The sequence below is a fragment of the Cyprinus carpio genome, chromosome B4, assembly GCF_018340385.1.
Source record: "Cyprinus carpio isolate SPL01 chromosome B4, ASM1834038v1, whole genome shotgun sequence".
Classification (NCBI taxonomy): domain Eukaryota; kingdom Metazoa; phylum Chordata; class Actinopteri; order Cypriniformes; family Cyprinidae; genus Cyprinus; species Cyprinus carpio.
In genome coordinates, this window is record NC_056600.1 from 4917557 (window position 1) to 4943529 (window position 25973).

Below are 25973 nucleotides of genomic sequence, written 5' to 3' on the forward strand. Positions count from 1 at the left end.
AGGGTGAGTAAATGACAGAATTCTGATTTTTGGGTGAACTATCCCTTTTACACCCCAAATTCTCTTACCGTCAGTCTCTCTGGCTAATCCAAGGTGTCCAAAATCATTCCAAAACAAATACTGTAAAATTGGGTAGTGTAATTTAATTAATCTGGTAAATCTATATGTTCACTTATAATACACTCTCTCTCTCTCACACACACACACACACATATTTATATATTACAACTTGTGCAAATTAATCTTATCTAAGTACATTCGTCACTAACAGTTTTGCTTGCAAATAAAGGCCTACACATACAAAACACAAACATGTACAGTAAAACGCAGTGAAATAGCAATAGAAATTAAGAAAATCCTTAAGAGATCAATAGCAAGTAAATAAGAATCAAAGGCAGTGAAGGAAGTGTGAGCAGCTTGGATAAAAGAATTGGGAGTCACTTCAGCTCCGGGATAAACTGGGACCAGCTGATGTTTGCCATGCCGAGATCATCGTCCTCCAGGTTGGGGAAGCTGATATCAACTAGGATTTTACTCAGGCTGTCGTTCATGGTATCCAGGACGAGGCCTTCGGTGAAAGAGCGGTTGGCGGCGCCCTCTTGCAGCAGCTCTCTGGAGCAGGTCGGAGTTGAGCGTCTCGGAGAGGGTCTGGAGCAGGTGAGCAGCTCTCGAGGGGAGCTGAAGAGCGGCAGCTCTTTGAAAGGTGTGCTGTTGAAGCTGAAAGGCGTGTGTCCATGACGTTGCGGGGTGAGCTGTGGCCCGCTGGGCGTACGGATGGGGCTGAAGTCCAGTACGCCTCCCTTCCCGACGGGAGTGATCCTCCAGGGCTCCAGAACTGTGGGAAGCTTACTGGGTGTGGATGAGGAAGGGTGGGTGCTCTTGATGGGCGTTTTAAAAGTGTATTCTCTGTTTGGGCTTTCGGCATCGGGTTTACAGGAGAGCTGAGGCTCCGGATCATGAGTGTCTTGGAAGGTGGAGGCGTCGGAGACCACGCCCGAGTCAAAGAGAGTGCTGTCGGGGTAGAGCAGGACGGGTTCCTCGGTGGCTGGCAGGACTAGACGCTGTTTGCGGCGGGAGCTGCTGTTTTCTTGCTGTCTGGTTTTGGAGGGCAGAGCTTCCGGAGCTTCGGGAGTCACAGACACGCTCGCAGGCTCCTCCTTTATGTCCTGAAAGGTGGACGATGCACACAGCATCACCGAGCTCATGTCGCTCTGTGAGACCTTTCACAACACACACAAGAGTTAAACAACCAGAACTTACTCTAATTCATTTCTTCACACTTTTTTTAAGTTATTAATTCCCAGCTGAAAAAACAAACAAAAAACACTGTAATTGATTTGTTGGCTGCACTAAAGTGCCCAAAACCAGGTAAAGATCCAACTGATCAACCATCAAGATCAGACTATTAATCAGTTTAAAGTCTGGTTCTAGATCATTTTCCTGCAGGGCTGAAATTCAGTGTTTCCAATTCAGTATACTTAGAATAAATTAATAATAATAATTTAATGATAGTGTTTGTCGTGCTGTTGTTAAAATTCTGCTAAAAAATTGACTGTATTACAGTAATCACAAAATAGGCTTAATTTATTTAAATTTCAATATACTTTTTTTTTTTTATAGCAGGATTAAATACGACCAGTTTTAAAGAAATAAACAGGGTTTATATTAGAGACAATCCAAACCCTTGTTGACTGTTCTGAAATGGTTTACAAGCCCAATGGCAGATTTTTAGCAAGATTTTTAGTAGTATTTCCCCACGTGAAATGAATGGGTGAATAACATGCAACCAAATAATTATGGGAAAAATAATTTTATAAAAAATTAATTAAATATATATATATCTTCCATAGCAAAGTATTGACACATAATGGTCATGTGTGCTGTACTGCATTTAAAATTATGCTGAAAAAAAGAAGAAGAAAAAAAAAACTGCCACTGAGGAAATATTAGGTTTTATTTTTCTATTATATAACTTTTTTTTCTTGTGATGAAATATGACCTAGGACAGTTTTTGTGAGATTCATTCATATAAACATTTAGGGTTTACCTTAGGGGCAATCCGGACCCTCTTTTTTTTTCTTGTGATGAAATATGACCTAGGACAGTTTTTGTGAGATTCATTCATATAAACATTTAGGGTTTACCTTAGGGGCAATCCGGACCCTCTTGCTCGCACCGCCGGAGCTGGGAGTGGAGGAGCTCGGAGCGTGTGGAGGAGTGACGAGAGTCGCAGGGCTGGACGAGGGCAGGAAGAGCGACTGACCCAGAGGAAGCTGGATGGGAACCAGGTATGAGTCAGTCCGAGGCAGAAGCGGCTTCATCTTCCTCTCTGAGGACGAGCAGAGATATAACGACTGACAGGAAACAAACTCGTCACACGTGCTGAGACAGTCATCCCTCTCATCCAGCCAACACTCACCTGTGCTGCCCATGGCAGGTATGGCTCTCTTCAGCTCCGGAGGACCTCTCTTCTGTTGCTATGGAGAAAAAAAAAAGACACTTTCTTTATTTTCATACAAAGTGTGGCATTCAATCTAACTGCGGTCTCAATACTGTCTGACTCTCAGATGATTAAAAGAACAAAACAAACATGATCTCGAGTTGAACGTTCTTCCTTCTGTCTGACTGTCCCTGAAATAAAAGTGATTCCTGGAGAAGTAGAGAGGCTTGCCCCTGTCTTACGCCCTGACGATCTGCCATGAAAGGATGAATTAGGAGGAAAAGGGGTCTTACTTGAATGAAACCAACTTGAGGGATCTGAGGGCAAGTGGGGGTCACAGGGCCAACCAAAGGCTGTGGGACGAGCCAGGAAATGAGAGATGACCACATGTGAAGCATAAAATCGCATATGAACACAGTGGCACAGTACATGATACACACCTTGTAAACTTGGTCCAAAGTAAGACAGCGGTTTGCTTCCGGTCGAATCGTCCAATAGGAGATCTTGCCATCGAGGGATGTCTCCCGGACAAACATGTCATGCAGTGAGAGATTATGACGTATGGAATTCTAACAAAAAAAAATGTAATCACACTCAGAAATCTTACAAGAGAGGTTTGTGTAAACTGAAACTATACTGGTTTTACACACTACCTTCCATCCGGGTTTAGCAACATTTCTGAAATACGGAAAATGGTCCTCGATCCAGTTGTAAATTTCCTTCAGGGTCATTTGTCGGTTCTTCTTGCTGTTGATAGCAAACTGGATCATAGCCATGTAGGAATACGGGGGTCTCTCTGACAGAGGGTCCTTCTCCTTTTCTGGAGCTTTGGGCTGATTATGAGGAAACAAACAAACCATTTTTAAGTTAGTCAGTCAGTCAATTTTATTTATAGACCACATTTAAAAACAACAGCTTTTGGCCAAAGCGCTGTACAACATTTAAGCATATACCAAAATACAAACGTTAACATAGAATACAGCGACGGATAGTACACTTACATCTAAAATAAATAATTTATTTGTTATTGTTATTAAAATAACAATTTTTAAGAAAATATAGAAGAACTGTAAAAAAAAAACAAAAACATTATTTATTAATCAATTCATGTTATCAACCATAAACCATAATTTATCAGCCAATCATACGGTATTGTATTTTTTTAATAATGCAAAATTTATTATAAATTATATATTTTTCCAAATTTTTTTACTTATTATTTATTCAAGTTCATATATTTTTTTTTTTTATTTACAAAAATTAAACAAAAAAACTAATTAGAAATAAAATATGCATGTTTTTTTTAATCCTCTGGCGATATGGCATGACAGGCCACATCAAAAAGCCAACTTTTAGGCATCTCTGATCTATAATGTACATTTAGAAAACAGAGAGAGTGAATTTAATTTCATGCGCACTTTAACATTTTGTACCTGATGACAGTCACTTGGATTGTCCTTGCCAGTGCACTTTTGGTTTGACTCCGATCCGAGCCCATCAGAGCTCATTTTTCCCAGCCAGTGGATGTTGGTCAGACTGTCATCAAGCGGGAAGCACTCCGTCTCCTTTTTCACTGATATCACAGCAAAGAACATCTCAGTAAACACATTTTTCAGAAATCAACAAGCTCAGTCTTAGCCCCATCCCTCACCTTTCTGGAGATCACCCTTGGGTTCTGTAGAGAGACACCCGAGGGGTTTGCTCTCCTCCAGACTGGTGCTGGCACTGAGCAGGATGAACTTGTTTCGGCCCTGAGGCCCACACTCCTTGCCTTTGGCCGTCAAGGCGCTGATGACGCTCTGCAGATCGGCTGCTTTCGGGATCACCACCACCTGAGTGTCCGGCATGGTGGGGTGGTCCATCATGCGGATGCCATCGGGGAAGCAGCGGGCGGTGGACGGGGTCGGGGAGGTCTTGCAGCGCGGCCCATCAGCCTCATCGCACCCTGCATCAGACTCATTCTTCTGAAATGGCAGCTTCCTCCTCTTCAGGATGATGGGTCTCCTCGGGCTCTCTCTCATTGTTTGCTCACAGCAAAAAGGTCTGGCTGACGACTATCTGCATTTAAAACACATAACAGGCCATATTTACATCTGACTTAAAAGTGTTTTGTCCACTGATCTATATATATATATATATATATATATATATATATATATATATATATATATTATAGATCAGTGGATTTGTCCTAAATCCAGTACACATAGGAACTATTCAACTACAAAGAAACTAACGTTAGACGCTTCGCGAGATCATTCACACAAACAACAAAATAACACACATTCTTGATTCAAAAGCAGATTAAGTGTCAAAATAAATGCGTGCGCGTAAAATACACTTCAAATACGTAAAAACATCATATACATTTGCAGATCTTGGCCAAATATACCGATAAGAAGGTCTGCTGATAAACGACTTTTTTTGTCTAACGACTCTTGAATGACGATTTTAGTTCTAGAATATAAAATACCGTTACAAATTGATTACTTTCAACCTGAGCTGCTGTTATTATTGTTGTTATTAGTTTTGTTTGACAGATCGTTCAGAAGCTAAAGATTTCGTGAAGGGCAGGTTTGTAAAATATTTGTGTAAAAAAAAAAATATATATATATATATATTTTTTACAATGATCTCAACGCGTTCATCGTCGATTTTAAACACATTAGAGCTTGCTGTCGTCTTCATATTTAATATGATTAAAACAGCAAATTATTAATGTATAAACGAACTTCCTTTATCTGACATGCGGCCTAGTGATTCGTCTATCCACCTAACCTACTGTACACGTTTAATCTATTAGAAATACAACACTAATTAAATAATACGAAGCGGATCAAACCTTCATATCATGTCAGCCGTGCAGACGGTGGTTTATTGGAGTTAATCTGGCAGTGTTGAGTGATAAAATGTATTTTGATGGGGGTGAATGAAAAACTCGGTTCCTTGGACTCTTGTGCGCATTTGATGAGATTTTGAATTTTGGCGCAGAGCGGTGCAGCGCTATCACGTGATCACGCCTAGACCAATGGCGGTTAAACATGGGCGGAGCCATCGAGCGGAGAGTGTTGTTTTCTTAGGTGCAGTAAGTTCCTTTAGGGGGCGATTGGCGGCTCCGAAATACATATTCTTTAACTGTCTACAGGGGAAACCTTCTACATCTCTTCGATAGAAAAGTGTACAGCAAACTCTTCAAGATTTATATATTCGGTTTTTGTAATTACATACCTGTGTGACTGTGTCTGTTCTGTTGACAAACGCGCTAAGAAAAGTAACACCGTTTATGCGCCGCTTCCGCAACGGTTTGGTTTCAGTTTTACACCTGAATAGTAACACTGCTGAAAAATAATAATATTGGAACTTTATTAAACACAATAGATAATATAAAATAATAATTTAATATTTGAACTCATCCTACCTGACCAATCAAAACAACATCCGGGCCGCCAAGTCCCGCCTCTTGTGGAATTCCATTGCTAGGCTAACCAACGGTTTATATTTCTTTGGGAGGAACTGAAGCGTTTGAATGGTGGATGAACTTTCCCACAAACCTCAGTCAGACGGTTTGTCAGATTTATAGGGTCCAAAGAAAAAAAATACAATGCGATTGAGAAGAAATACAAAGCGATGCGTGAGTATCAGTTAAGGTTTCCATCGCATGCCATGTATTTGATCAACACGCGAACTTTCTCATAGTTCATAGTACGGCTAACTCACCGTGCCTCAGTAACAAACATACGATAAAATGCGAATGAGATGAAATCTTGTAGTGTTCATGGTTTTAATGCCTCTAAATGTGTTGGTAGCCGGTATTTATCAAGAGAATTGAAAGTTAATGCCTGCACGACACTGACAGATCAGTAGTATTTATGATTCTCTGTCTAATATCATCTTGTTTTTCGCCTTGCAGCATATCATGTCTTCTAATGCCCCGCAATTCACATAAGAAGAGACTGCTGAACCCAAACAAATCTCAGCTGTTGTTTGTAGAGGCCCCCATCAATGGACCAAAGCATGAGTACGGACCACAACCACGGACTGCCATTCATCCCAAGTCATTTATATCAGAGAAACAACAGCGAAGTGGTGCACCATGTACCTCTTGGGTATGTGCATGCATTGCAACCCTTACTTTCATTTTACGAGCAAAGATGTATCAGCTGAAACTGAAACATGTTCTCTGCTTGTAGGTGTCTCCGCAGTTTAATTCGCTCGAGACCACAACGGTTAGTCGAGGTGGCCGAGGGAGGAGGAATAACCAGATGGCTACGAGGGTCTCAAACAAGGCCCCGCTTTTGGGTTTCCTTCAGACTAGAAGAGCAAAAGGCTGCAAATATATTCCCTTGTCCTTTGAGGCAACCACAGCAGGTCCACAACACCAACGTGAGAACATTAGTAGCTCACGGACAAAGACTGATAGGCTTGTTTCTTCGGACAGTCGTGGCATGGACCTTCGAGAAACTCCAAGAAGAACTCGCTTTCCTCGAAAAGGGGTGGAGAGGAGGATGGCTGCATGTGTTACATCCACCTCCAGGCGATCAGAAGTTTCAAAGAACGTGCAATTCCACAAAAATGGAACGACTAGAGATTTAGTTCACACACCGGACACAAGCTCGGTTCCCGAACCGCCGAATGTAGAGACACCTGAAATGCCACATTGCTCCAGCACATCTCCATCCACTGTTCAACATCTCCTCTTCCCCCCAAACCGAGCAAAAACTCCTCCGCGAACTGAGACCTCGAGTGTCCTGGTGATGGACACACCTGAGAAAGACTATGGGCTGAAAGTGACCTGGAGACGGAGGAAAGGACTGATGAAATTGTTGATTGACAGAGGTCAGCTTCTTCCAGCAGATGCTAGAGTTACGAGTGATTGGACTTAAAAACCATAAATTAACAGATACATCAATAATTCGATCCGTTTTGTAGTTTTCTGTTCGATATGGATTTGCTAAGATTTGGGAAATTGTACAATTGAGAAAATTTAATATATTAACACTTCAGGAGAGAAGAATTAAAGATGTAATGTTGTTGTCCCCAGCCTTATTTAATGGAAGCACCTTTGTACTCAGTTGGACATTAATGAATTATGTACTTAAATGTGAAATACAAATATCTGTCAAATGCCTTTATTCACAAGATTTGTATTTATTTATTCACTTTTAACCAAAGGTAGTTTGTGTACATTTTTGTGTGCAGGAAAAGTCTAATATTTTTTAGATTTTATATTATAATACATTGAGAAAGTATTAAATTGATAAAATATGAAAAATATAAAACAGGTATAAAATATCAGATTAAATCGGAGCTATAATAGAGAATATATAGATCAGTGGATTATATATTAATTTAGAAATATAATAATTTTGATTTAAAATATTTTTGGTCTCTACTTAATTCCATAGATTGTATATTTATATATATATATGTGTGTGTGTTTATTATTATTATTATTATTATTATTATTTAAGTTAAAAAATTTTACTTCTCCGGACTTTTATCTTGTCGGGTATTTTCGTCCGGAAGTGGCGCGGTGGAGCTGGTTTTGTTTACACATTGGACATGTTCCGCGTGTAGTGTCCTAAATTAATTAATGACATTGAGAATTCTCTTTGTATTATTCCCAATCATTTCTTATTTCTATATTAAGCCTGTAATGCACTAAACGCTGCGGTATGAGGAGCAGTTCGTCGGTGTCTCTGGCGGGCGGTCGTGGCTCGGGCTCGGTTCGGCTCAGCAGCTCACCCGCGTGCCCGGTAACCGCTCCGGTGGACGCTGCTCTTGAATATTTAATGGTAAAGAAAGACTTTCAGGCTGCTCTAGATACCTGCGAGAAAGGGCTTGAGAGTTTGGCCACTTGTGCGGAGCAGGAGGACAGCAGGTGAGTTTTTATGTATTGATGTTATAATGAAATTATATTTTGCATTTATAGTTATTTCAAATCTAATTCTAAATATTTCCTTACAGCTTCAAGTATGTAGAACTGAAAGCAGCATTGACTATAGTGGGGATTCAGGCACTGGCTGAGCTCAATCAGTGGTGTGGAGTTCTGCAATGGGTTTTGCAGCAGTATGGAGAAACAGAGAAAATTCCTGCCAAGATTATCCAAATGTGGTCAGAAGAATCAGCATTAATCTCACAAATTACATTAACCCTAAAAAGTGCAAAACTATAAATGAATCAGAAAATGAATCTATTGCTATTTTCCATTTTATCCAAACTATAATAATACAATTTCATGATTTTTTTTTTCTTCAAAACTTGACTCTTACGTTGATTTTAATGTTTGTATCCCCTAAGATACGTCGCCCCTTTGGGGATATAAATTAACTGAAAACAGAACACGTTTTTTTATCAATGCTTGTTACAAAATAGTCGTAATTCCGAAATGCTTTGGAATAAGGTTAGTTTCTTTTTAAAGAATATTTTTTCTATACATATAAGATTATAGCTGAAGTGAAAGCATTAAAAAAATTTATAAAAAAAGTTTGTTTACAGTAAAGATAATGTGTTCTATTACTTATATATTTTATATAAAATAAATATTTAATAAAATATGTTGCGCTCTAAAATGGCTATAAAATCAAAACCAAGATATGTTCTAAATTTGAAGTTGATATCACAAAAATTGTGGTTCTTGTAATTTTGTTTGGGCACTATACCAAAAATAACCATTGGGTTACACCCAAATTTATTTATTTTTTGATGCAGTTTTCTATCACAGTTATCAAATATGGAAAGTATACGATGCCCCTTTTAGGGTTAAACAGCTCTTGAATGTGGGTGAACACACTACATCACTCCTAATGCTATATAAACTGTTTCACAGCATTCTTCTCTATGTGAAAGTGGATGAGCGGGCCGTGATGAAGGATGCGGTCTGTGATTGGCTGCACTGCTCTGGTAACATGAGCCAGTCGGGGTTCAGCTCCGTAGCTGAGCTGTACTTCCTCCACATACTGGTGCCGATGGGTCACACGGCTGAAGCTCTGGAGATGCTGGAGACTGATGTGGGTCGGGTGGCCTTCACTGAAGAACAGAGGCAAGCAGCTCGGAGTTTGGTAGACATTCAGAATGAGAAAAATGCAACATCATCCACTACAAATCTTGAATCTGTTGCTGTGACGACAACGACTTGTGCTTCAAAACAAGGTGACTTTCTTTTATTAATGTGCTTAATGTAATTTGATTTTTCAAACTATATGATTGATGAGGAGATCATTTTATTGTAGAATTGATAATGGATGCAATGGTGCAATTTGTGATTTACAGATAAACTGACTCAGCGGCTGACTTCCATCATGAGGTTGTTATACCGAGGTCTTTCAGTAGCCAGTGTGAGAATCAGATCCATCTCTTTGCGCAGAATTTTTCTAGCTTTAATGTTGTTGTATCTTCTTCTCATCCGTGTCGACCCGGGTAAGAGATCCGCTGGCCATTTTTATGCAATGCATCCTCAATGATTACTTTCATTAATGATCTTTTTTCTGCTATTTCTTCACTCTCAGCTCTTCCCTCAGCTTTCCCATGGCTGCTCCGCCTGCATGGACTCCTTCAGCAGACGTGGAACACCATGTTTGGACCTTATTACAGAGCCAACAGCCGGAGATAGAGTTTTAATGGAGTTATCCTGGAACTAACTGTGAAACAATGTTGCCACCCCTGATTTGTAATACTTAATACATCCTGTGTTTGTCATCATGGGCATCTCTTATTGGTGCATTTACTTACATTATAGATAAAAAAAAAATCACTGAATTATATCAAACTACTGATAGCCTATTTAAAACGGATGGTATCCTGGAGAGAAGTATTCCATGCAGATCAAATGTAATTTTATTATATAATAAAAATGTAAATATGTTTTTGAATGTATGAGTTCATGTGGATCTGCTGCAGACACGGTATGTAAATTATATAAACAACTATTTATTGTACATCACATTGAATAGTCATGGTTAAGACTAGTATTAAGTTTATTAATATGTAATTTTAAAATGCACTTTTATTAAGAATATACAGCCAAAAACAACAGATGGTTTTATCTGGGATATTATTAACAAAATTAAAACCATTAAAAAACATTTCTGTGATTTAAAATAATAAAAAATGACAAAAACAACAAAATTACTAAAACCTTAACGAAAATTAAAGTGAAAAAAAAAATATATAAATAATATATTATTAAGAAAAATAACATAAATCATAATAAGAAAAACAAGGTATAGGCCTATAGATTAAATATAAATAGCCTATTGTGTCCTGAAATCGATTAAAAAATAATAATAATAATGATTCAATCATGTTTGTTAATAATGACAATACTATTGAAAGTTATTTTAAAAATGTTACCTAGTCATTTTTTCTGAACAGGGCGTTAGTTTCGTATCTGTGACAGAAACTGACGCGTGAATTGAAAGCGAAAGTAAAATCAGCTGTTTCTGTTTATGTCTGTATGAAACGCATTGTTATGCTACGAGTAACACGGGAGCTGAAGTATCTGGAAGAGGGTACATATTTCGTCAGCTCAGTTTGATTTTCTATAACCAATACGCAGATTAATGCTGACACATCAGGTTTCCATACAACACTGCGAAGCGTTTGCAGTCGTATATGTCTGTGGATGGGAAGCAATTACAGTAAAATGACTTCTCGACAATACTACCGCTCTGCATCATTTGATTATGGTAGGTCATCAGAGACTTTCATCCATAATATCACATATTTTTAATAAGAAAAATACCGCTACTGTAACTACTGTCATTTCAGTCTTTTGAACCATTTTCGAAGGTTATCCAAAAGTGCTGGAACTAATAATGATCTAATGTTTCAGAAGTAAGGGGCCTTTTAAACTACAGTCTGTCCTGCTGTGTTAATGCTGTGCTTCAGTCCTTTTCTGCCACCACTGAACTCCTGGACATACTGAACAAGTAAAGCACTTTTGTCTTTTGAATAAGCAGCATACTTGAAACTAGCCATGCTTCATTTTGACATCCAGAAAAAAATAATTTCTTCGTCAGAATAGATTTGGAAAAATGTAGCATTACATCACTTGCTCATCATTGGATCCTCTGCAGTGAATGGGTGCCGTCAGAATGAGAGTCCAAACAGCTGATAAAACATCTCATAATCCACACGACTTTGTGTGTTTGTGAGAAACAAATCCATCATTAAAGCATTATGAGTCTATAATCTATAACAACACTTCTTCTGGTGAAAAAGTCCATGTCCTGTTGTCCTCTAACATCAAAATCCATCAACATATTTGTTTAGAACTGTTTTTCTTTCTTGATCTGTGCATATTTTTAACAACTGATTCTGACAAGACACATTTTTTTTTTCACTTGAGAAAGCAATATTATGGATTTAGGACTCAAACAGACAGTTTTTTCACTTCACAAGATATTAATTGATAGACGAGTGGTGTGGCTTACTTGTAGATTATTGTGATGTTCTTATCAGCTGTTTGGACTCTCATTCTGACGGCACCCATTCACTGCAGAGGATCCATTAGTGCGCAAATGATGAAACTGAATTTCTCCAAATCTGTTCTGAAGAAGAAACAAACTCAGCTACATAAATTTTCAACTATTTTTTTTTAATTTTTGGGTGAACTCTTCCTTTAAAGATGGCATTCATCAGATGGGACTGATGAGAGGAATGTCCCATGGCAGTTGAGGAATGCCCTGGAATTCATGAGGGACAAATCACATCCTGCTCCACACGAAGACTTCCTCAAATGCCTCTACCATCAAGCCATCCGACGTATGCATAATGTCACCCTAAAATCTTATACTTACGGAAGTAATGTCACTCAGTGGTGTCATTCTGTCATTCTGCTGTAGCATTCACTCAACATGATGCAGATGAAATATTCCACCTCATCCTAAATCTCAGTCAGGAGCAGATGTCTGATGCTGCTGTGGTGGGTTTTCATTAAAAATAGATGCACAGATTTTGTTGAGCATACTGTCAGTGTAAATGAGAATAATCAGTTATGTTAAACTCTTTGTCTGTTTACTCTTTCAGGCTCAGGAGATCCGCAGTCTCTATGAGATAAAGGTAGAGACCCAGGTGGTGTGTTCAAAGTGCAAATTCATTCACAGAGCACCCAGCTCTCTCTTCAGCCTTCCTTTGGCAATCTGTGAAGGAGAAAACACCCTGGTAAACAATTTAAAGTGAATTTTAAATCATCATATACTCACCCTCAAGTTGTTCTAAACCTGTACGAGTTTTCTTCTTCTTCTTCTTCTGTAGAAATACAAAAGAAGATATTTTGAAGAATGTTGGTAAGCAATCAGTGGTAGCCATTGACTTCTGTATTATGGACAAAAATATTATGGAGGTCAATGGCTACCAGCAACTCTTTGGTTACCAACATTCTTGAATCTACATTCATTTTTAGTCATTGTGCATCAGTAATGTACATTATAATGTAGAAGATCTTGAGTTAATCATGCTTTATTATGCTTCCTTATGTTCTTTAGGAAGGCTGCATCAACTCTTTTTTCCAGCTACAAAAGCTACGGGACAGCGAGAAGTTTAACTGTGAACGGTGTGATGAAAAGCAGCCATCCACTAATTAATATTCATCATTATTTATTATATCACAAAATAAACTTCAATAAAATTCAATTGTTTTTAATTCATTTATTAATTGAAACTCATCTAATAACCAAGTTAATTGTTTTGAATTTTTTTTTTTGTCTGTCATGTAGGAAGTGAAACTTGTCTCATTACCTCCGATTCTGTGTGTCCACTTGAAAAGATTCAGAAACAATGGTTTCACCAGGAAACTCTTCAACAAAGTCACCTTTCCTGAAACATTCAGCAATGACATTTTTGCTGCAGGACAATCAGAAAATGTATGTTTTGCATATATTTAGTAAAGAACATAGTAACAGTCATGGTAATATTGTCATATGCTTGATTTGTTGTATGCTTGTTTTAGGCTGATGGTCTCAAGGCTGATGAGTGTTACAGTCTCTATGCAGTAGTAGTGCACATAGGACCTGCCATGTTTGGTCACTACACTGCTTTCATCAGGCCAAATCAGGACAGATGGTATTATGCTGATGACAGCTGCGTGCAACCAGTAAGAGATACTCACAGACTTATTTAACTAAATAGTTAAGACTGAAATGTAACTGATATTGATGTGTAATAATTTAATTTTCCACAGTCCACATGGGCCAAAGTGCAGGGAACATATGGAGGGGCCTATCGGTATGGATATGTTAAGCATCAATAATTCTAAACTTAGGCACTTCAATGGAAAGCAAAACCAAAAATGCAAATCTTTAAAATAATTACTTTATTCTCTTTGCATTTCATCTAAGACATCTTCCAGGTTTTAATTATAATTTTGTATGCTGTTTTTAGAGACACAGCCTACTTGCTTCTGTACAGGAAGAAGAGCTTGAATTCATCTGGAACTGTTGGGAACACTGCAGCACTTAATGAGCACGATATGAATTGATGCAGAGTATATTCCGAGATTAGGACCAAAGTCTATTTATATTTTGGAGAAAGGTGTTGAAGAATGTAAATCAGTATATTTTCATGTTGATTGGGGTTTATATAGGACAGTATTTTGGGTAGGATTATGCTATTTTGCCAGAGAATGTTTTGTGAAATTTATGGATATTGTTAAATAAAAATAATAATGTTTTGAAATAATGTTGTCTCTTCTGACTTTTATTCTGAAAAATGCAAAGACGCAACCTGGCTTTTATTTTGAGAAGCCATTGCGCTTCATGACTTTTATTTTGGAAAGCATCCCGCACGTCCTGGTAAACGCCTCTGTTATGATCTTGTAGGTGAACAAATGTTGTCATAAACCATATTTCTTACAAGAAAACTTTACTATCCATCTGGAGATTACTTTATCCATTCAATAAACCGGCTTTTAGCACCTTAATAATCTATAAAGTATGACAATACAATATGAGGAGAATTATATTTGAGGAGAATTTCATTTCACATTTTTTGTGCTATTTGTGTGTTTCATGCTATTAAACATAATAGGCAATAAATTATGGTGTATAATTGTTTGTTCTCTGTTTGTTTTAGGTTTATTGTCTGCCTCAGGATAAAAAGAGAGACATTAAAATGAGTAATCCACTGAGAGGTGAAGTTATAAGATTGTACAAAAATGTAAGCAGCATTTTCTTCTTTCTTTTTTCATCTGTTCTTTTCATGTTGTTGAGTGCTGCTCTATGTCATCCTTTACTGGACACAACATTGCATGGCAGCCAAGTCACAAAAATTAAACAAAAAGCACAGAAGGAAGAAATGTATGACAATCCTGATGACTTTCCATTGCTTGGATAATGAATTTCTTTTTTCTACAGCTTCTGTATCTTGGACGGGACTATCCAAAAGGCACTACATACTTCAGGGAGCGTCTGAAAGCAGCTTTCATGAAGAACAAAGATGTCACCGATCCTGAGAAAATCAAAAAGCTGGTTGACCGTGGAGAGTTTGTGATCAAAGAACTCGAGGCACTTTACTTCCTCAGGAAATACAGAGCAATGAAGAAACGCTACTATGAACCAGAGCATTAAACGATGTCTCTGACATATATACTGTACAGTCTGCCACATGTGACAAAGGTTAAATCATTATTTTCTGTACATTTCTGAATGTCTCTATTTGATGTGTTGCACTATAACAGATTTGGACATAAACATTTATATTTACTACATTCTAAGTCCTTGTTAAATTTACAATAGACAGTTATTTGTAATGACAAGTACATATGCATGTATATTTAAAGACATTGCAGTGTTATGATGTTCTAAGCAGGTGTTTGTGTAGACAGCTCTACATCACAGAAAGCAAAGTTGGTTTTTCCAAAGGATTTGTCCAGCTCCTGGTCCAGGTCAAACTTTCCTGCACCACCGGAAACTTTTAGTGCCAATAATTGAAAAGGATAAAAGTGATGGGAATGTATATTTGTATATATGCGTGCATTAAGGAATATACTTACTTTTGCTTTGAGTATATTGTAGGCTTTGTAGAAGGTGAGGTCTTCTTTTAATATCGTAAGCCCAGACTGCACTTTCGTCTGTCTGCCGCCTTGGAGAGAAACTTAGAAAACATCAGTTACTTTGAACAAAGACAGCAGAGTGCTTCTCATATCAGAATGGCTCACACCTGAAAGTATGCTGACAACGAGACCCACGGTGATGACCGTCACAGTCCCCAATGGGCCAAAGTACAGGTATGAGAGCGAGTACCAATTATCAGCCAGGAAAGGCCTGAGAAGAAATGGATCCTGTTGTGTACCAGCCAATAGATTTTGATTTGAGCTGTTTTTGCAAACCCACCTTTCTAGATTTTCCTCTGTGTTTGCAGTCCAGTTAGCGCTGCCTGAGAAGTTACAGCCGTGTGTCACCAGAGCCAACGGTCTGCTGTTCTCTGGTCGTGGAGGGTATATTTGTGCCCCGATGCACACCCACAGTGACAGCGCCAAACCGGATATCAACCCTGCTAAACCTCCCTAAAACAGCCACACTTTTAAAGGAATAGTTGACCCGAAATCGCTGAAAATTTACTCAGACTCAGGCCATCCAAGATGCAGATGAGTTTGTTTCTTCATTAGAACAGATTTAGATGTCATTTAGCATTACATCACTTGCTCACTAATGGATCCTCTGCAGTGAATGGGTGCCGTCAGAATGAGAGTCCATGTTTTTATCAGCTGTTTGGACTCTCATTCTGACGGCACCCATTCACTGCAAAGGATCCATTGGTGAGCAAGCAATGTAATGCTAAATTTCTCTAAATCTGTTCTGATGAAGAAACAAACTCATCTACATCTTAGATGGTCTGAGGGTGTAAGCAAAATGTAATTGCATATTAAAATATATTCATGCAAACCTTTGCATTAGCGCAAGGAAACAGGATGCCAAGAGAAAAAAGGCCCAGTAGAGGTCCACCAACCACTCCTACAATACTAATAGCAGCCTATTGAGGAACAAACAGACAGAAAAATTAGGATTACTCCATCATTCGCCCTGTAATTTCACAAGATTCATCAGTAACCCACCTGTAGCATCCCTCACATTAAAGATGCAACACCAGCCATTCCGATGCACACGGCACCATAAAACAAACCTGTGATTGGGGAATATCATCTAGTTTAGTAGGTGGAATCATTGATTTTGCATTAATTGGCTCTAAGTGAAGATATTCACTCACTCATGCCCTTTGAAGCCCAGGACAGCTGCTTTTCTGACAGACTGAGGTATGGCCGTATCAGATCTGCAATAGTTACTGCAGCCAAAGCATTTACACTGGAGGAGACTGTACTGTAGACAGTAAACATGATATAATACATGCTCACAAATGGTCATTTGATAAATGTGATAACTCACTTGCATATCATTCCATGTTTTAAGTTTCTCAAAGAACCTTTCAGTGAAGTTCTCAGTTTTCAAGAGTGAAGAACATTTTAAAAACTAAAGAAACTTTTTCTACCATAAAGAACCTGTATAATGGAAATGTTCCATGGATGTTAACAGTTCTTTATGGAACCACAGATGCTATTAAAGAACCATTATTTTGAAGATCTTTTTAGATGAGTGAAGATCTTGTTAACTAAATTAGATAACAAATGAAATTATAATGTAAAGTGTTTCCTGATTTTACATTTACCTTTTATCGTGTTATCTCACAACACTATCAGAACATTATAATAGACTTAAGAATATAGCACAAGAGTTATAGTTTACTGGTAATTTATTGAGTCATGCTTTAATTGTATGGCAAAGAGCTGATTGGACATTCTGCTAAATATCTTCTTTTGTGTTCCACAGAATTTCATATGGGTTTGGAACGACATTATGGGTAAGTTAATGATGAATCTGGGTGAACTGGTTGTCTTAACAGAGAACAAACCTTAATGTGCCACTATATGCTGCTGCCACAAACAGTCCAGGCACGCCAGGATATTCACTCAGGATGTCCAACACCAGGTATGGCATAAGTTATTGCATATAATAGAGAGAGACATTAATGTAGCATATTCTGAATAGATCAAAAATTTCATATAAATGTTATCGGGAGTTTTAATAAGACGCACATGCAAAGTTATTTTTATTGCATTTGAGATGCATTGTTGTTGTTGTGGTTGGTACCTGATCCAAAGCAGACACCTTTCTTGCTGTCCATGGATCACAGTTCTTATAAAAGGAGTATAGACACAAGCCACAAAATACTGAGCATATTGATATAGCCCAGAGACATACTAAGTTAATGTATAAAGCCCTGGATAGAGACAAAAACACAGAGAAAAATGGTTGAGATATTGCATTCCTTTTAGCGTGAATTAGAATTTTATGATTTGTGCAGTGCTCACATTTTGGCATGGAACATGGACTTGCATGATATGTATCTTTGCACCTGAGCTTGATTGATACCATAGACGCTTGTCCAGAGGAACGTCCCTCCCACTGTGATGCTCCAGAAAGTGTGTCTCCTCAGAGGGTTTGGATCGAAGCTGAGAGGGTCGGACACAGCATGAGAAAGACAAGAATTTAAAGAGATAGTCCAAGCAAAAATTCTGTCATTTACTCACCCTCATGTCGCTCTAAACTTATATGAGTTTCTTTCTACTGCTGAACACAAGGGAGGATATTTTGAAGAATGCTGGTAACCAAACCGTTTCGGTTCCCATTTACTTCAGTTATATATTTTGACCATAAAATGGAAGTAAGTGGAAGCTGAAACTATATAGTTTCCAACATTCTTCCAACATTATCTTCTTTTGTGTTACTCTGAAGAAAGAAACTCGTACAGGTTTGGAACGACATGAGGCTGAGTAAATGATGACTGAATAAATGTACATTTTTCTCTGGACTATCCTTTTAATTATGCATTCCTGTACCTGTCAGTCATGTCATAACTTACTCCCATATGTTGAGCCGCCCGCCCTGGGCGGAGTCACTGATGATAGTGGAGATCCCACCCTGCAGCAGCACTGATTGGATGATGACAGCCAAGAGCCCCGCAAACATGATGCCCACCTGGAATACATCCGTCCACACCACTGCCTTCAGACCGCCCTGCCAGGGTAAAGGGACAGTTCTTTATGATGCACATTTTAATATATATACATACAATGCCAATTCTAACAAGTGTTACTACACTGTTCAAAATAAAGTTTCTTTATATTTGAAAAACATTCTTTAGATTTTTAAAATGTTCTTCAAAATGGTTCTTTTGGAAACAAAAATAGGTATTCTATGGCATCACTGCAAAAACACCATTTTGGAACCTTTATTTTTAAGAGTGTTCTGTATAATTTTAATATAGCAGGGATTCTAAAACTTTTCATCTTTACAGCTTGTATATTTTCACTCAACTGAAATAAAATATAAACTGAAATAAAACAAAATGTATAGAATATATATATATATATATAATTTTTTAATTTGTTTTTGCTAGTTGCAGAGAAAACATTTGTGTTGTTTAGTTCAACTTGAAGTACTAAAACAGCTAAAACTGAAAAAAAGAAAAAAAAACTATATAGACATATATAATACTAAATAATACTAAAACTTTAACTGAAATGAAAATGGAAAATATAAAAATAAAAACTAATTCAACATATTAATAAAACCTTTGTGTTTAATACTTTAGTATTTTATTATCCCAATGACACCAAAATAACACTACTCTCCTTCTAACTTACTAATGTACAGTAGAGAGTGCAAACCACTCCGGTGGACATGACGGCACCCCAGAGATCTACACCTGTGACTGAGAAGTGGAGAGAAGGGAGAGAGCGCACTTGATCAGACAGCACTGTGCACTATCAAGCATACTTGTTACACCATACACTTCACAAATAAAGCCATTTCACTCACACACTTACGAATAGAGCTTCTTTACTGGCATTGATGGTTCTATAAAGAGCCTTTAATATCCATGGAACATTCCAATTCCACAAAAGGTTCTTTAAAATGTTAAGAATAAATGGTTCTTTTTAAGAACTGCTCACTTAAGGGTCCTTTGGGTAAAAAACAAAAATTCTTCAATGGCATTACTGTAAAATTCTCCTTTTGGACCCTTTATTTTTAAAAGTGAAGGGAGCAAAGTATAAACTGCTTCAAGAATAAGATTAATCTAATTAATTACAGAAGCGAGAAAAAATCCTACCTTGGTTTAAAGCCAAAGCCGGAGCATAAATAACCAAACCTGTGTATAACACCTGAGAAGAGATGCAAAATAGTACACTGAATTCACTGTATGATTTAATAAGAGAGATAATAACAAGCAAACACTCACTGTCTGTATGATAAACAGGACTGTCCCAAATAGTCGAATTACTTTACTGTAACGCATCTCCAGATACTGCAAACAAAGGAAAAAAACAAAAAAGTTACAGAATTAATGCATAATTGAAACATTTTAAATACCTCAAAAAACTCACTATTTTAGATTACCAATGAAAAGGTTTTTTTATGCATTATTTAATTTTTTCCTGTCATCTCACCTCATAGGTGCTGGTTATTCCCAGTCTGTAGAAGATCGGCAGGAAAATCTCAGAGCTCACAGCCACCATCAGAACATAAGCAAAGCAGATGAGGATGAAGACGGCTCCGTACTGATACACCTCCACCGGGGTCCCCAGAACGGTGATGGCTGACATGAAGCTGGCTGACAGGGACAGAGCCACCGGCACCGCCGTCATACTCCGTCCACCCACCAGAAAGTCCGCGGAGCTGCTCTGACCTCGTCCGCTGAAGGCGTAGTAAACCCCGATGCCTGCTGAGATCACCAGCATCAAGGTGAAGACCACATAGTCCCACACACTGAAGGACGCCGCACTTGACATCTTGGTGCACGTCTGAACTTCTTTAAGAGGGTCTTTTACAAGGTAGGCTTTGAGGCTCTTTTTGCAAAATATTATCAGTAAGCATCAGGAATTTACTCACTGAAAGCTGATTGTTAGCCCAGAGATTGAGTCATGACAGAAAGAGGTGTTTATTCAGTCAGAGAGTCTCTGCCAAAGTTACTCACTGTGATTGTTCCTGGAGCTGCATGCTTGTCATCATCCCGCCCCCATCTCATTCATTCCTCCTTACTTATACTGCACTGCTCCCAAATAGATACAGATGCTCTACAAATAGATACTTCACCCCCTATTAATAATCACCCCTCCCAATATTACTAATCTTTTGTGTGTCTGTTTATAGGTTAAATTAATACAATACAGCTTTATTAGTTCTAGAGAAAAATGGGATATGTGGAAATAATGTTCAGCATAAAATAAATTAGATTATGAATAATAAGTTAGCAAATGTTAAAGAAATATTCATATTAATACATTCATATAATTCAATATTAATTACATTCAATAGTTAGTTACAGGTAAAATTTTGTCATAGTTTTGTTTCCCAGTTACCTCTAATAAATTTAATATATATATTATATATATATATATATATATAGTAATATATATATATATATATATATATATATATATATAATAAAATGTATTTAATAACTGATACAGACCCCCCCCAAAAAACAGTTAAGAACTTTTAAGTATCGCTAAAAATAAGATACAGTCTTTCCAAATGATTTTCTGAATGAAGAAGACTTTTATTTTGAAAAACAGTAAAACGCTCCAGTGTACCCATAATGCATCATTCAAGATGTTGACATCCTGATACGGTATGGAAACAGATTAGTCTCAAATATAATTCACGCAAAAAACACGATTCACACATGCGTAGACAATTTCACATGCATGAAACCTAATGCACGTACACACAAAAAAAATTCACAGTGCGTGAAAACAATATATATTCACAAAAAGCAATTCACATGCGCAAAATAAAATTATATATTCATAAAATACATTTCACAAATGCAAAACACAATTCGTAGATATACAACTGTGCACAAAAACCTTTGAATGTTTAAAATGTACGTCTGAATGTACAAATCGTCATTTACTACGAATCTTATGTTTTTGAGACTTTCCTGGCAGAGCTCTCTTCCCACGTGGGTCTGTCGTACTCTTTAGCCAATCAGATGCGAGCTTACCATTCAACCAATCATATCATAAGCCACTGAGAGTGCATTCAAAGCTCGCAGGCAACCGGGGAGACGTCAAGAGAGAAGCCCCATAGAAGCCCTGGCGTAACATTTTTAAAATACTATACAAAATAATTAATCAGAATACTTACTCCTGCTCACTCACGCCAAAGAACTCCCCGCTCAAGCTCGCCGTCTCTGCAAGATTAACCATGGCAGTTTGCACGCACAGCTACTAGAAGATTTACATCTGTCAGACAGGTTGCTGACGTCATCAAGCTTAGTTTGAGTCTGCGCGTCAGAAACGGAAGTTCTAAAAATCGCTAAAAACGGGCTTCACTTGTCTCAATTGAGTTCCAATGGGGTCGCTGTGTCCATTTCTTTTACTGTCTATGGTCATGCGTGCTTCCTTTCTTCTTCCTGAAGTCCACAATGAGCTCCTTTGTTTTACTGGTGTTAAGAAGCAGGTTATTGTCAGCGCACCATGTGGCCAGGTGCTGAACCTCCTCCCTGTAGCTAGTTGCCATCTCATCGTTGTCACTGATGAGGCCAATCACCGCGGTGTCATCTGCAAACTTAATGATGGAGTTTGATCCATGCACAGGCTTGCAGTCATGGGTGTAGAGGAATTATAGGAATGGGCTCAGCACACAGCCCTGTGGTACGCCGGTGTTAAGTGTGATGGTGGTGGAGTGGGTGTGGCCTGACCGAACATGCTGAGGCCTGTTGGTCAGAAAATAGTCCATGATCCAGTTGCAGAGGGAGGTGTTTAATGTCCAGGTCTCCAAGTTTTGTGGTCAGCTTGGAGGGAATGACGTGTGTTAAATGCTGAACTGAAGTCAACAAACAACATCCGTACATATGTGTTGTTATTGTCCAGGTGTGTGAGTGCAGAGTGCAGCACTGTGCATACTGCATCCTCTGTGCTCCTGTTTCTGCGGTAGGCAATTGATGAGGGTCCAGTGTGTGTGGGAGGCCAGTCTTTGAGGTGTGCTAGGATCACATCAATCGCTCAAAGCACTTCATAATGATGGGTGAGTGCTACGGGGCGGTAGTACATTTAAGCACATCGGGGAGGAGTGTTTCGGTACTGGCACAATGGATGTGGACTTAAAACATGTTGGCACAGTTGCTTGGGTGAGGGACAGGTTGAAAATGTCTGTGAAGAGCCCCTGCAAGCTGCTCTGCACATGCTCTAAGCACCACTCAAGAATGCCGTCCGGGCCGGCAGCCTTGTGTGCGTTGATCCGGCTAGATGCAGTGTGACATTCTGTGGAGGTTGTGAGTTTGAGAGGTTGGTGATCTGCTGAATGTGTGGTTTGGTGGCCGTCTCCTTGCTGTCGCTGTTGAAGCGAGCATAAAAGCCATTTAGCTCGTTAAGGAAGGAAACGTCCGTGACCGTTGGGTGGAGTTGCTTGGCTTGTAGTCACTGATGGCCTGGATGCCCTGCCACATGCGTCGGGGGTCAGAGTTGGAAAAGTGTTCCTCTACCTTCAGCTTGTAGCATACTTGGCCTTTTTGATGCCCCTTTTCAGGTTAGCCCTGGATTTACTGTAGGCCTGAGCGTCATCATGACCTGAAGGCAGTGTTGCGGGCTTTCAGCAGAATTCGCACCTCCTTGTTCATCCATGGCTTCTGATTAGGGTATGTTGTGATCTGTTTTTCTGATGTAACACTGTCAATGGTGGTGTTGATGTAAGTCAGTACAGAGGAGGTATAGATATCAATGTCCGTGTGAGAGCCACAGGCAAACCCTGAGAAGCAAACCTACTCCAGTCCGTGTGTTGAAAGTCTGTCCTGAAGTAAAGAGTCTGCTCCAACTGGCCACACTTTGATGGTTCTCACTGATGGCTTCACACGGTTGATGAGGGGTACAATACTTGGGGTGAGAAACAAAGAAAGGTGATCAGACTGTTCCGAGGTGGGGGAGGGGGTCGCGGTGTAAGCGCCATCAATGTTTGTGTAAACATGATCCAAAGTGTTTTGTCTCCTCTGGTGTGGCAGGAAACATGCTGGTGAAATTTGGGGAGCACTGTTACTTTAGCTGCCTGCAGTGATTAAAATCACCCGCGACAATAAAAGCAGACTCCGGGTGCGAGCAGTCCCAGTTGTTTACTAATGGCTGCGTGAAGTTGTTCAAAGCAAGCTTGGCATTAGCATCCGGTGGAATATAGACTGCAGTTATTATGGTGGAAGTGAACTCCCGCGGCAGATAAAAAGGTCTACATTTAACCATGAGAAACTCTAGGTTAGCTGAGCAGTGTTTCCCAACAATGACAGTGTTCGTACACCAAGCTTTGTTAACATAAATGCACAATCCACCACCTCTTGTCTTGCCGGTCATCTGCTGTTCTATCTGCCCGGAGCGTGTAGCGTCCGGTTAGCTCAATAGCTCATTATCAGGTACGTCGTTGTGTAGCCATGTTTCTTTTAAAACAATGACATTGCAAACCAAAATACTCTTACTTTTAATAATCCTAAGCCGTAACTCATCTCAAGTTAGTTTAGTGTTGATTCATTTTAGTTCAGTGAGTGTGCAAAGTTTTGTATTTGGTCTTTTAATAGTCTTTTGCTCTGTACTTTGGTATTTGTGTAAATATGCAACCATTAAAATGTTTTGCAGACCGTTAGAAGCATCAAGCATTATACTGGCCATCACTGCACTACTGAACAGATTACTGCGAGAGGTGTGCAGTGAAACTCTAGGGAGAGGTCAGTCAAGTGTGTGTGTGTGTTTGATTGATAGCCTCAATCACATTGTTACAAGCTTTAATGTTCAGTCTTTAATTTTGAAAGATGTAGTTTAATCCTAATACGTCCTTCTGTTTGTAGCGCGACAGGCTCTAAGCACCCTGCTCAGCTTCAAGGAGTCTGCAGCGGTAGTCACTCCTGCCTGCAGAGTTGGTCAGAAACATCATCGAGTATGTGCTTCAGTAATTACATCTGAACATTCTAGAAAAATGGACCTTGCTTATTAAATTAGGAACATATAGAAAAACATTTTTGCTTGTGTTCATTACAGGAAATTCCCCATGGATCTTTCAGCGCTGCTGTTAGGAGATCTGTACTACACCAGACTGGCACTCAGCGGCTGCTCGGCTCAGCTGTCCCATGATTCTCTGCTGGAATTGTACCAGATATTGCATTCCAATTTTTCTTCTAACATTTCCAAGGTGAGGTTTAGCCCAGTGAGGGTTGGTGTTTTTAAGTGGGAATCCCACAGTCCTGGAAAACCTGGGAATTTGATTTCAGTCCTGGAAAATTTATATAAATGTATTAAATCTTTCAGGGTTATGGACATTTTTGCAGTTATTTCTGTAACTATTTACAAAAAAATCATTAAACAGTCTTCACAAATGACAATAAAAATCATGGATAAACCTTCTTTACTTAGAACATCTGTGGAAATCCTTTACTTAGAACATCTGTGGACCCTGATGTTTTAAAATTGCGGATTTTACAAGTTCAATTTCTTTTTATCCTCCACAGGTTCGTTTGCTGACCCTCAGAATTATGTCTAACTTTGAGGCTGATCTTCCGAAACCAGCAGAGGTAACATTTATGAGATTTTCCAACAGCAATGGCTGTGAAAAGCACATGTACCTATTTATCAACTCATGTCATATCTTGTTTAGGGAGAGGAGAGCTCAAATGCGCAGACGGTGTTCGCTGTGTGTCTGCAGGCAGAGCAGGTCCCAGCCACAGTGCAGGAATACCGGGAGAAACTGCTACATCTTCGTAAACTCCGTCATGACCTGGTGCAGCCCTGTCTGCCCAAGGGACCTTTCCATGAGGTAGCTACTGCCTTTTACTCCATATGAATTATTTTTGAAAATCGTTGTTAAGGGTGTTTTTGTGTTTTACAGGTTCCTCTTCTCTATCTTATTGCAATGCTGTTTGTCAATTTCCGACCTCTCTGGGATGCAGTTATTGATCTTTTGGTGTAAGTATCATACTAACTGCCATTGCTTGTTTTATTTTTGATCTTCTGCCTTTAAATTTTCATATGCTCACCCTGTGTCTCCAACAATATTCTCTGTTTCTCTATTATTTCTGCCTTGGTTTAATATACTTTCATTTGCTCAGGACCCACGCTAAAGAAATGGACAACAAGTCTTTCTGGAAGGTCTATTATGAAAATCTGGAGATGGTTGCTGGTCTAACTGGTGAGTTTTCATTGAGTTGTTGACCTGTTAGACCTTCTCTGTAGTCTTCACTTTAAAGATGCTTAAATATTTATTCTCAGAGGAAGAGCTTCAGGCAGACGATGAAGATGATGAGGAGGGAGGCAGTGAACTATATCAAGCTGCAAAGCAGCTTCGAGGTCCAAGGACCAGTGTGATTGAAAGCGGGGATGTGGGAGTTTTGTTTCTGGAACAGCTGGACCATGTGCTGAAACTCGCTGAGCGGACGGACTTCACAAACTTCCGCTGACTACTTTGGCGAGCAATGGCCCAGTTTCCCGAAAGAGTGGAGCCAC

The 25973-nt window shown here is 38.9% G+C and overlaps 6 protein-coding genes and 2 long non-coding RNA genes across 14 annotated transcripts; 6 read left to right on the plus strand and 2 right to left on the minus strand.

The window, feature by feature from the left end:
- Nucleotides 1-123: 123 nt before the first annotated feature.
- Nucleotides 124-5433, minus strand: foxm1 (forkhead box M1). 5 transcript variants are annotated; one of them, XM_042722669.1, is made up of 9 exons: nt 5283-5433; nt 4092-4498; nt 3874-4013; nt 3094-3273; nt 2881-3009; nt 2734-2793; nt 2420-2477; nt 2145-2329; nt 124-1220 (listed from the first exon to the last, which is right to left on the minus strand). In XM_042722669.1, the coding sequence occupies exons 2-9, from the start codon at nt 4459-4461 to the stop codon at nt 438-440; spliced, it is 1905 nt and encodes a 634-aa protein (XP_042578603.1). In that variant the 5' UTR covers nt 4462-4498; nt 5283-5433; the 3' UTR covers nt 124-437. The 5 variants fall into 5 exon arrangements, with proteins under 5 accessions (XP_042578603.1, XP_042578600.1, XP_042578601.1 ...); XM_042722666.1 differs by having other exon boundaries at nt 3094-3276; XM_042722667.1 differs by lacking the exon at nt 5283-5433 and adding an exon at nt 4833-4946 and having other exon boundaries at nt 3094-3276.
- Nucleotides 5434-5591: 158 nt separating this feature from the next.
- On the plus strand, nt 5592-7553 carry rhno1 (RAD9-HUS1-RAD1 interacting nuclear orphan 1). Its single transcript, XM_019086151.2, has 3 exons — nt 5592-6071; nt 6351-6546; nt 6631-7553. Exons 2-3 carry the CDS (start codon nt 6367-6369, stop codon nt 7321-7323), a joined length of 873 nt encoding a protein of 290 aa, XP_018941696.1. The 5' UTR covers nt 5592-6071; nt 6351-6366; the 3' UTR covers nt 7324-7553.
- Nucleotides 7554-7959: 406 nt separating this feature from the next.
- On the plus strand, nt 7960-10303 carry pex26 (peroxisomal biogenesis factor 26). The gene is made up of 5 exons (XM_019086150.2): nt 7960-8321; nt 8408-8554; nt 9270-9592; nt 9713-9859; nt 9949-10303. The coding sequence occupies exons 1-5, from the start codon at nt 8116-8118 to the stop codon at nt 10050-10052; spliced, it is 927 nt and encodes a 308-aa protein (XP_018941695.1). The 5' UTR covers nt 7960-8115; the 3' UTR covers nt 10053-10303.
- Nucleotides 10304-10846: 543 nt separating this feature from the next.
- On the plus strand, nt 10847-14119 carry usp18 (ubiquitin specific peptidase 18). 2 transcript variants are annotated; one of them, XM_042722707.1, is made up of 10 exons: nt 10847-11127; nt 11274-11370; nt 12069-12205; nt 12286-12365; nt 12470-12604; nt 12928-13023; nt 13159-13305; nt 13392-13535; nt 13623-13666; nt 13823-14119. In XM_042722707.1, exons 1-10 carry the CDS (start codon nt 11064-11066, stop codon nt 13917-13919), a joined length of 1041 nt encoding a protein of 346 aa, XP_042578641.1. In that variant the 5' UTR covers nt 10847-11063; the 3' UTR covers nt 13920-14119. The 2 variants fall into 2 exon arrangements, with proteins under 2 accessions (XP_042578641.1, XP_042578642.1); XM_042722708.1 differs by having other exon boundaries at nt 10849-11127; nt 11277-11370.
- Nucleotides 14120-14181: 62 nt separating this feature from the next.
- LOC122134059 (LYR motif-containing protein 5A-like) lies at nt 14182-15144 on the plus strand. Of its 2 annotated transcripts, none has more exons than XM_019086141.2 (3): nt 14182-14232; nt 14513-14596; nt 14794-15144. In XM_019086141.2, exons 1-3 carry the CDS (start codon nt 14197-14199, stop codon nt 15004-15006), a joined length of 333 nt encoding a protein of 110 aa, XP_018941686.2. In that variant the 5' UTR covers nt 14182-14196; the 3' UTR covers nt 15007-15144. The 2 variants fall into 2 exon arrangements, with proteins under 2 accessions (XP_018941686.2, XP_018941683.2); XM_019086138.2 differs by having other exon boundaries at nt 14214-14255.
- Nucleotides 15145-15239: 95 nt separating this feature from the next.
- Nucleotides 15240-20285, minus strand: slc5a8 (solute carrier family 5 member 8). Its single transcript, XM_042722753.1, is given in 13 exon segments — nt 15240-15520; nt 15599-15944; nt 16325-16411; nt 16494-16561; nt 16646-16755; nt 17345-17435; nt 17586-17713; nt 17805-17945; nt 18356-18510; nt 19140-19207; nt 19607-19658; nt 19736-19801; nt 19944-20285. Coding segments are annotated over 13 exon segments (1935 nt in total).
- Nucleotides 17280-24410, plus strand: LOC109069515. The gene is made up of 5 exons (XR_006154627.1): nt 17280-17421; nt 17798-18518; nt 19951-20327; nt 24117-24205; nt 24326-24410. It is a non-coding gene; the product is annotated as an uncharacterized LOC109069515 (long non-coding RNA).
- A 735-nt stretch (nt 24411-25145) lies between these two features.
- LOC122137137 lies at nt 25146-25800 on the plus strand. Its single transcript, XR_006154637.1, has 3 exons — nt 25146-25287; nt 25580-25659; nt 25740-25800. It is a non-coding gene; the product is annotated as an uncharacterized LOC122137137 (long non-coding RNA).
- Nucleotides 25801-25973: the final 173 nt, after the last annotated feature.

Bases quoted from the DNA above. Each gene is read 5' to 3' on its own strand.
- foxm1 (XM_042722666.1), bottom strand. From the start codon at position 4,461: ATGAGAGAGAGCCCGAGGAGACCCATCATCCTGAAGAGGAGGAAGCTG. The intron at 2,794-2,880 runs GTGTGTATCATG...CTCGTCCCACAG, and splicing joins CTTTGGACCAAGTTTACAAG to CCTTTGGTTGGCCCTGTGAC. The intron at 2,330-2,419 runs GTGAGTGTTGGC...GCTCGTCCTCAG, and splicing joins ACCTGCCATGGGCAGCACAG to AGAGGAAGATGAAGCCGCTT.
- rhno1 (XM_019086151.2), top strand. From the start codon at position 6,367: ATGCCCCGCAATTCACATAAGAAGAGACTGCTGAACCCAAACAAATCT. The intron at 6,547-6,630 runs GTATGTGCATGC...CTCTGCTTGTAG, and splicing joins GTGCACCATGTACCTCTTGG to GTGTCTCCGCAGTTTAATTC.
- pex26 (XM_019086150.2), top strand. From the start codon at position 8,116: ATGAGGAGCAGTTCGTCGGTGTCTCTGGCGGGCGGTCGTGGCTCGGGC. The intron at 8,555-9,269 runs GTCAGAAGAATC...ACTGTTTCACAG, and splicing joins GCCAAGATTATCCAAATGTG to CATTCTTCTCTATGTGAAAG. The intron at 9,593-9,712 runs GTGACTTTCTTT...TGTGATTTACAG, and splicing joins GACTTGTGCTTCAAAACAAG to ATAAACTGACTCAGCGGCTG.
- usp18 (XM_042722707.1), top strand. From the start codon at position 11,064: ATGGGAAGCAATTACAGTAAAATGACTTCTCGACAATACTACCGCTCT. The intron at 11,128-11,273 runs GTAGGTCATCAG...CTAATGTTTCAG, and splicing joins CTCTGCATCATTTGATTATG to AAGTAAGGGGCCTTTTAAAC. The intron at 13,667-13,822 runs GTATGGATATGT...TGCTGTTTTTAG, and splicing joins ACATATGGAGGGGCCTATCG to AGACACAGCCTACTTGCTTC.
- LOC122134059 (XM_019086141.2), top strand. From the start codon at position 14,197: ATGACTTTTATTTTGGAAAGCATCCCGCACGTCCTG. The intron at 14,233-14,512 runs GTAAACGCCTCT...TGTTTGTTTTAG, and splicing joins AAAGCATCCCGCACGTCCTG to GTTTATTGTCTGCCTCAGGA. The intron at 14,597-14,793 runs GTAAGCAGCATT...TTTTTTCTACAG, and splicing joins TTATAAGATTGTACAAAAAT to CTTCTGTATCTTGGACGGGA.